This window comes from Agelaius phoeniceus, chromosome 33 (genome assembly GCF_051311805.1).
Source record: "Agelaius phoeniceus isolate bAgePho1 chromosome 33, bAgePho1.hap1, whole genome shotgun sequence".
Lineage (NCBI taxonomy): Eukaryota > Metazoa > Chordata > Aves > Passeriformes > Icteridae > Agelaius > Agelaius phoeniceus.
Window position 1 is genome coordinate 861,653 of NC_135297.1, and position 8,687 is coordinate 870,339.

The window sequence follows — 8,687 nt, forward strand, 5'->3', positions numbered from 1 at the left end:
GCCACCCGGGGCATTCGTGGCCAGTAGCTTCGGGCTGGTCCTGTTGGTGCCTGTTCCCTCCTGGCCATGGCTAGAGCCGGCTGCCATGGCCCTGCCAGGGCGCTCTCCTCGGCTCCTTGCAGATGCGGCATCTGACCATGGCTCTGTCCCTCTCTCTTTCAGCCCTTCAACACCTGACAGAGGACACCAGCAGTGCTGTGTCAGACGTGGCATTTGAAACATTGTATGTCCTCCAGGCACTGCAGAGTGAGCCATATTCCGTCTTCCAGAGGCTGCAAGATCAGCTCCGCAGGGCATGGAGGACTCGGCCTCCTCTCTCAGCGCTCGGCTGGCTGCGCTGCTGCAGCTCTGCAGAGAGCTGATGCCAGAGGCTCTGTCTGCTGGGACCACCTGAGCCAGGGGGAATTTTCCATTTCTTTCAGATTGTTCTTTTCTTCCTTTTGTTTTTTCTTTTTTATATGAATATAGAGTTTGTTATAATACACAGACTCCCAGGAGCTTTCTTTTGCTACCCAGGCTCTGCAGGGCTTAGGGGAGGAGGGGGAGAAGGTTGCCTGGGCTCGGCCAGCTGCCCAGGCGTGCAGTGTTGCAGGCAAAATGGCCAGAAGCCTCTTGGCCTTTGGTGGTTCTGCTGGAGCCTTTGTGCTGGTGACAGAGCGGCTGGGCAGGGGCCAGAGCTGTGGGGATCCCTGTGAGAGCGGTGCCTTGAGATGGCCACAAGCCCTGTGCCAGGCAGGAAGCGCCCTCTGTGTCCTCCTGCCCGTGTGCTGCTGGCTGCATTGCTGAGGGCTCCCGGCTGCCTCTGGATGGGGCTGCTCTGGAGCTGCTGTGGGGCTGCGGCGCTGCTGCCGGGCAGCTTGGCCGGGCTGGGGCAGCCCCTGAGGGGACGGGGCCATGAAGGGATGAGGGCCTGGGAAGCCCTGACAGGACACGGCAGTGGGAAGGCACGAGGAGGATGTGTGAGGGAGTGGGTGGCTGTAACGTTGGCTGGGGGGGAGTGGGTTGGAGACAGAGAGAGCGCTCACCCCGATGTTCATGTGGCAAACAGAGAGCGTTTATTCTCAAGCCCTTCCTTCTAAAGGGCCTTTGAGAAACCCAGTCTGGATATTTTCATTGCTCTGATCTCTATGCCCTGTCAGATTCTGCCCAGTGAAATGCTGCAGCCCTGGGAGAGATGTGACTGGGCGAGGCCCCTGGCAGTCAAACCAGGGCTGGTACATTCACACAGCACGAGCCAGCCTGCACTGTGACACACGGCAACAGAGTGCAAGGCACAGCTCCGGGTGCTCCCCAGGAACCTCAGCTCTGGGAGCACTGTCTGCCCCAAGCTCCAGGGGCTGCAGTGGGAGCCCGGCTGGGCTCTGCCCTGGGGCCATCCTGCAGGGACAGCTGGACACAGGGAGCATTCTCTTGCCACAAAGAGCCAAGCCAGGGCTGCAGGGCAGCTGCTGCAGCCCGGACTGCACTGTTGTGTGCTGTGCCCTGGGGCTGGGGCTCCCCGCACAGGGCACTGGGCTGGTGTGCCACAGGAGACAGAGAAGCTTCAGCTTCAGCCTAACTGAGGTGGGTGCGTGGGCTGGGAAGGGTGGGGAGGCTCAAGGGGATGCACAGAGCTCATCCTGCTGCAAGGATGAGGAAAAGGGAGAGGGAGCTCAGCAGTGAGGAGAGCTGAGGGCTGGAGAGCGGCTCTGAATGACACTAAAATCCCACTGGACCTCTGAGACATTGCTGCTCCTCAGGCAGTGACAGGATGAGTCCCTAAACCTGGGGCTCTGCCTTCCTCATGGTGAGGGGCACCAAGGAAGGCAACAGTGTGATGGACACTGCAATGGGCTGGGAACTCACTGGGGGAAAAGAGGGAGCAGTTGGGAAGTAAAAGGCAGGTGGAGGAGAGAACTGTTCAGAGAAGGGCTGAGCTACAACTTGAGCAAGATGAAAAATGTCATTTGGGGTCATCCCAGATTGACTTCATTTCAGAAGTTATTGAACAAGTTTATTTTCTGGGGGTGTCATGTTTTCCCTTGGAGGTGTACACTCTGCAAACTTGAGCTGTGCTGCCAAAATTCTCAAGCAAGTCTGTGCTGCAGGTCACACCATTTCTTCTCTGGCTGATTCTGGCCCGGTGCTGAGCTCCAGCAGAGCCCTGGCAGAGCCCAGAGCAGCCTCAGCACCCGCAGAGCCCGGCTGCAAGGAGAGAAAGCAGAAACCGCCCGTCAGCTGAAGGCTCCTGTGCCCTTGTCCCAGCCGCCCGCGGTGCCCAGGCCATGCTGGCCGTGCTCAGAGCGGTGCCCAGAGCTGCCCATCCCTGCGGCCTTTGGCACAGAGCAGGAGGGCAGGACATGTGCCCAGCCTGCAGCCAGCCAGGGCACATCCAGCCCTCAGCAGCTGCCCAGAGCAGGATGCTCCTGTGCTCGCTGCCATCTCCCAAAAGCTCTGATCCCACCCTGCCAAGCAGACAGGGACCCACCTCACGCCCTCCCCCGCTGGAAGAAAAGCTGCTCCCAAACGATGTCCTCAGCCTTCTCCAAGGGCACGGCCCATCCACGCCGCAGCTGCTCCCAAGCACTTCCCAATCCAGACTGGAGCCCACCTGGAACGCTTCCTCTAGGAAAACATACAACAAATTATTGAAAATAAATTACAGACAAAGGGGCAAACAAGAAAAAAGATAAAACATCTTATCTCTGCCAAGGGCTTGAGGAAGGCCCAACCCCTGCATGCCAGGGAAAAACCCACCCACGGGTGAGGGAAGCCCAGGCTTTCTCCCTTCCCCCTGCACTGCCCCCCACAATAACGGTGACCCCAAAGCAAACAAGGGCAGTGGAGCAGCCCAGCCCTTCCTTGCCTGCACAGCAAAGCAGCCCCTGCACAGCTTCTGGAGTCCCACCTCTGCTCCCACCATGGGGCTTTGTTTGTGTCGGGCTGGCTGCCCCAGCCCCAGCCCCAGCCCGGGGCACGGTGGCTGCTGGGGGCTGTTGGCAGGGCCAGGAGCCCACTCCCATTTGTACCCACCCCAGCCCATGTCCCAGCCCTGCCAAAAGCAGCAGGGCAGAGGCTGAAGGATCAGCTGCACCCGCCCCAGCAAAGGGGGAACCTTTGGTTCCTGGCCAGGCTGTGCAATGCCCAAATCTGGGAGCATCCCCCTGCGTGTGGACTCATCTGCAAATTCCCTGTGGAGCCTGGCTTTGAAGAAGGTGCCCCAATCAAAGTCCAGCATCTTCAGCTGGCCAGTGGGCAGGTCCAGGAAGAGGTTGTCATCCTTGATGTCATCCTCGCTGTCTCCAGCAGCAGCAGCCCCACCTGGTACAGCTTCTCCAGGGGCTCCTTCTCCTTCCCTGGGCTGAGACCAGGCTCTCAGGGCTCTGCCCAGGGCCCCAGCTGTCAGGGAACCAGGACAAGCAAAACCAGCTCAGATGGCAGCCACCAGTGCTGGGCAGAGCAGCTCAGCTCCAGCACAAGGGCTGTGTGTTCCCATCTGATGAGCCTGGGCAGTGACACGGGCAGGACAAAAAAGTCTGGGTTCCTTTGCTACTCATTGCCCAGGCATGTGTGGGGCTGTAACTTACCAGTGCCCTGCATCAAAGTGTGCCTGTGGCTCTCTCCCTTCTTCTAGGGCAGATGAATATCCTGCATCCAAGGATGACAGAGCAGCTCTTCCAATGAGGGCCTTTCCAAGTCCAGCATGGATAAACACCGCCTGATCAGATCTTGGCACTCTGGGCACAGAAACCAGAAACCGCCGGGCAGTTGGAGAAGGCTCCTGTTGGCTTTGCCCCACTATTCCCGTTCCCAGGCCATGCTGGATGTGCTCAGAGATTGGCCTAAACTTCCTCATCAATTCCCTGTTTTGGAGGAGAGCAGGACATGTGTCACCTCCTCAGCAGCTGCCAGAACACGATGCCCACGAGCCCGCTGCTGTCTCCCAGCACTGGGATTCCCCCCGTGGCCAGAGATGAGAATCCACCTTGAGAGAGCCCTTGTGGCAGCGAGAGCTGATGGTCCCAGCTGATGTTCTGGCCCCTGCTGAAAGGGTGCTCCCCGCAGACCATCTGCTGCAGCAGGATGCCCAGGGACCAGATGGTAGCTGGCTTGCCATAGTACCAGCCAAAGTGGCTCCATTCCGGGGGGCTGTATGACCATGTTCCTATGGAATACAGATGGAGTTCAGCAGGGGGATGCTGCTGCTCCCAGAGCCTGGCCCCAGCATCCCTGGGCGTGCGGGGGCTGCCCCAGTGGCACACGGGGTGACCACTGCCCTCTCACCAGCACCTGGGACTTGTGTTGACTTAGGGTTGGAAGAGAAGCCACTGGTGTTGGAAGAGGGCTGTGGAAACCCTGGCAAGGCCCAACCTTAACAAGGAAGAACCCACTCAGTGCTGGTGAAAAACCATGCTGTTATGAATTCGAACGAGGCCAGATTTTGAGAAGGAAATAGGCTCTCGTTTATCAAAACAAACTACAGAGGACAGGGAGTTTGAGATAAGCCCAAATTCCCACGCAACAACCCAAAGATAACAACATATCCCAAACACGCTGGATTCCCCCCCATATAGTACATCCTTCAGGAGGAGAAGAACCCCAACCCAACCAAACCCTCATTTTATAACCCCTCTCGGGTCAGGGATTGGTGGGGTTTGGATCCGCACGTTGATTGGTCATTTTCCGGTGTTCTCATTGATCCTTATCGATATTCATTCTGGACCAATCATTTTCTCAGGGCATCGAATGATTGATCAAGTCCCCTGTCCAATCACCTCCTGCCCCCCTTTGACTATCACCCCCACACCAAACCGTGGACCTCCCCTCCCCAGGACCCACAACAAACACCCAACAACTCACCCCAAAACAACAATTCCCAACCCAGCCCAAATTCAACACAAATTGAACACCATTTATAACAATGCCCTCATCCTCCCTGCCTTCATTGCCCCAAAAACATTATGAACCCAAAGCAAACCAGGTGAGTGGAGCAGTCCAAGCCCTTTCTCACCTGCACACCAAACTGGCTGGGGCTCATGTTCTACCCCCCGTCTCTGCTACCCCCACCCACGGGTGTTTTTGTTGGGCTGCCCCAGCCCCAGGCCCAGTCCTGGCCAGAGTGGCTGGAAAAAGCTGCCAGCAGGGCTGGAAGATGGCTCCCCACCCAGCCCTGCTCAAAAGCAACTCAGCTGAAATCTCAGTGCCATGAAGGGCAGCAAAAGAGAGAATCCCTGCTGCCACACCCAGCTTGGGCTTTGAGATCTTGGGCCATGAGATGCCGGGACCAGGAGCACACCCCTGCGTGGGCTCACCTGCAAAGTGGATGTAGGCTGTCTCTTGCAGGTAAGTGCCACAGCCAAAGTCAATCAATTTGGCCTGCCCGGTGTGCAGGTCAAGCAGGATGTTCTCTGGTTTGATGTCCCTGTGCAGGACCCCGCAGCTGGTGCAGTGCCGCACGGCCTCCAGCACCTGGCGGAACAGCTCCTGCGCCACCTCCTCGGGCAGGAACCCCCGTGCCCCAATGAAATGCTGCTGGTCCTGACACCGGTCTGGGTGCTCCAGCACCATCAAGATGTCGTTGGGGCGCTCAAGCCACTCCAGGAGCTGGGTGACACCAGGGAAGCCAGTGGACACCTTGGCCAGCAGCACGATCTCCAGGGGTGCGCTGGTGCCATCGGGCTGCGGGAGGAGCACGATGCCGTCAGTGGGGCCGATGCCGTGCCGGGGCTCGGGGAGCCCTCAGCCAGACCGGGATGCTCTGCGCCCTGCGCTGGCCCCACGCTCGCTCTCCCTCGGGGCGTCCTGGTGGCTTCCACCCTGCCGGGGCTCGGCTCATCCCCGCCCAGCACGGCCCGGCTGCTGCCGCTGGCCCTGCTCACTCACCAGCTCGCCCCAGTGCCGGACGTGCTTCCGTGGCACCCTTTTGATGGCCACCTGCAAGCCAAGGGCAGCAGCGGGCTCAGCTCGCCGCCCGCCCTGCCCAGCCCCATCCTCCGCCCTCCTCTTCGTCCGCCCCCTCCTCCTGCGGCCGCCGCCGGCCCCGCCGCTCACCGGGGCGCCGTCCGAGAGCCGCGTGGCCGCGAAGACGCTGCCGAAGCCGCCGCGCCCCAGCAGCGAGCCCAGCCTGTCCTGCTCCTTCAGGCCCTGCTGCGCCTTCTCTACCGGCGGGACGCGGCTGTCAGCGCTCGGCCTGGGGCCAGCAAGGGCCCCCGAGCGCCCCTCAAGCGCCCCGGGCCGGCCATGCCCAGGCGTTCGCTCCCGGGAACGGGACAGCGGCGGCTCAGGGCCGGCGGCCGCGCTGCTGAGCGGCGGAGCTCGGGCCGGGCAAGCCGCAGCGGAGGCGGCGGGATCGGCCGCGCCGCCTGTGTCCTCTGCGGGCCCCGGGAGGAGCCGGGGCCGGGGCCGGGGCCGGGCTCGGACTAGGCGGAGCCAAAGGGAGGTGATGCCGCCCCAGCCCCAGGCACTGATGCCCGCCCAGCAGCGCCACCGCCAGCACGGCCAGAGCCGGACGGAGGCGAGACCGCGGCGGGACGCCCGGGGCCGGGCACGGGGCAGCCCTGCTTGGGGCCGGGGGCGGGCCGGGGGCATGGTCCGGCTGGGTATGGGGAGAGAGAGACTGGGAGAGGATGGGACACCGGGAAAGGGAGAGCGGGACAGGGTGCAGGACTGCGGGGGAGGCAAAACGAGAGGGAGTCGACAAAGTCGCTTCTTTTGCTGCTTTCGCTGCCGCTGCCGCCGCTACATTCGCTGCTGCCACTGCAACTGAAGCCGTGTTCAGCCAAGACCCAAAGTCTGGACTCCTGCACAGGAATCCCCTCGGTCACTGCTGTGCATTGTCCCTGCTGAGGGTCAAACACTATTGGAAAGCGTTCCCTGAATGCGGAATTTGTACCTGACCCAAGCACTGCACTTACCTCTCCAGCACTGCTTTCCACTTTCCCAAAAAAATAAAAACAAACGGGAAGGCAAACTGGATGGAGCTCATGGTATTTGACAGTGTCTTAAACATGCCAAGTCATGGATCTTAGAGGTGAGATCCATTTGGAATTAATGGGATAGAGACTTAGTGCAACATGGAAATTGAGAGCATAAAAATAAATACAGTAAAACATCTTGGTTTGTTTCTTTCTGTTTTCATTTCATTTCTTAAAAGCTCTTTCAGTTCTTCCAGAATCTTGTCCACAGTCCTGTTTGCTCTTTCCAAGAAGCTTTCCTGGAGAACCAGGTGGAGCTTCTGTCACAAGATGTGCCACCAGCTGCAGCTTCTCTTGGCTTTCCACACCGTGCGTGCAGCACGACTCTTGCAGCAAAGCAGGACAAATGTTTGAAGAACTGTACAGCTTGTTCTTTCTTTTCCTTGTGGGCTGGACACTTGTGCCATTGGTGAGGTTTTCATTGTTACTGTTCTACCCTAAGAAAATATGATGGGCTACCAGGAATTGTTAGGCAATGCAAGCCTGACTGAATGCAGAGAAAGAATCTCCAGAGCCTGCAGCCAGAAAGGGAGAGCTGTGTGATAATCATTCCAACACCCCCATGGACATCTTGAAAGTGATGTAGAACATGAAAATGGGCTGACAGAGGGAGTTTGTTTCAGTGTTCAGTTCAGATGCTTCTACATCTCATGCATTGATATAAATCAAGAGCACAATCAGTTCATGAAAGGCACCAGAACAAGCTGGACCTCTGAGGAGATGACTGAAAGAATGTGAAAAGGAGAAATGCATGGAATGACTTAGTGAGCTTTGCCTGTACAAAGGATCATTTTTCCTAATAATTTCCAATCCATTCCCTCCGCTTTTGTCCTTCCTAACAAGGCCATTTTCATCCCAGATTCCCCATGAAATGGGAACCCTGAGCTTGTGGAAGTGCCTGAAAGATGCCCTGTTCCTCTGCAGGGACACTGAGGCTGGAGCAGGAGCCTGGGCCCTCTCTGGGGCAGCCTCCTCGGAGCTGGAATTTGTGCCGTGCTGGGAGAGGAGGAGGAGGGGGAGGGCGCTGGCGCTGTGTGGCAGGAGCAGGAGGTTTGGGCCGCAGGACATTCCGTCTGCGCCGCTGCCCCGCAATGGGCGGCCGTGCCCGGGGCTCTGGGCCTGGCCCCGCGTGCGCTGAGCTCCCGACACTGCGGGAGCTCCCCAGGCTGGGCTCAGCTTCCCGCTGGGCCTGGGCAGCAGGCTGGGCTCCAGCTGGGACCAGCAGCAGCTGGAAATACCTCTGGGCATCTCCATTTGCTGCTGCTGCTCGGAAGAAGAAACAATGGAGGGAGTCAAGAAGTTCTGGTTTCTCTTTCTCCTGGTGGATTCTTTCATTTGATTTGACACTTGAGAGGCAATTTCTGTGATGGCCTCTGTCAGTTGATTCTATTTCAGCAGCAGCAGCAGCAGGGCTGTGTTTGAGCACTGCAAATGTGGCCTGTGTGGCTGCTTTAATTCTCTTTGACTTTGTGCTCAGGGACTTGAGAGCATTTCAAGATCTGCTAATCATGATGCCTATGACCAAAAGCTGGCTGGGGGCTATGTACAAATCACCAACAGGATGGGACTGCTGAGGAACGTGTCTCGAGCTGTTTATTTTCCAGCATCAGTCTCATTACATGGTTATGAGAATGGGAAGATGCCTGCAGCTCGTGTCCTCAGCAGCAGACAAAGAACTCAATGTTACAACTTACTTTAAAAGTTTTTACCAATCCCACAAAGCAAAAGCATATT

The 8,687-nt window shown here is 58.3% G+C and overlaps 1 protein-coding gene across 1 annotated transcript; it reads right to left on the bottom strand.

The window, feature by feature from the left end:
• Nucleotides 1-3,609: 3,609 nt before the first annotated feature.
• LOC129131975 (serine/threonine-protein kinase pim-1-like) lies at nt 3,610-6,567 on the bottom strand. The gene is made up of 5 exons (XM_054650957.2): nt 6,031-6,567; nt 5,863-5,913; nt 5,292-5,658; nt 3,965-4,144; nt 3,610-3,716 (listed from the first exon to the last, which is right to left on the bottom strand). Exons 1-5 carry the CDS (start codon nt 6,565-6,567, stop codon nt 3,610-3,612), a joined length of 1,242 nt encoding a protein of 413 aa, XP_054506932.2.
• Nucleotides 6,568-8,687: the final 2,120 nt, after the last annotated feature.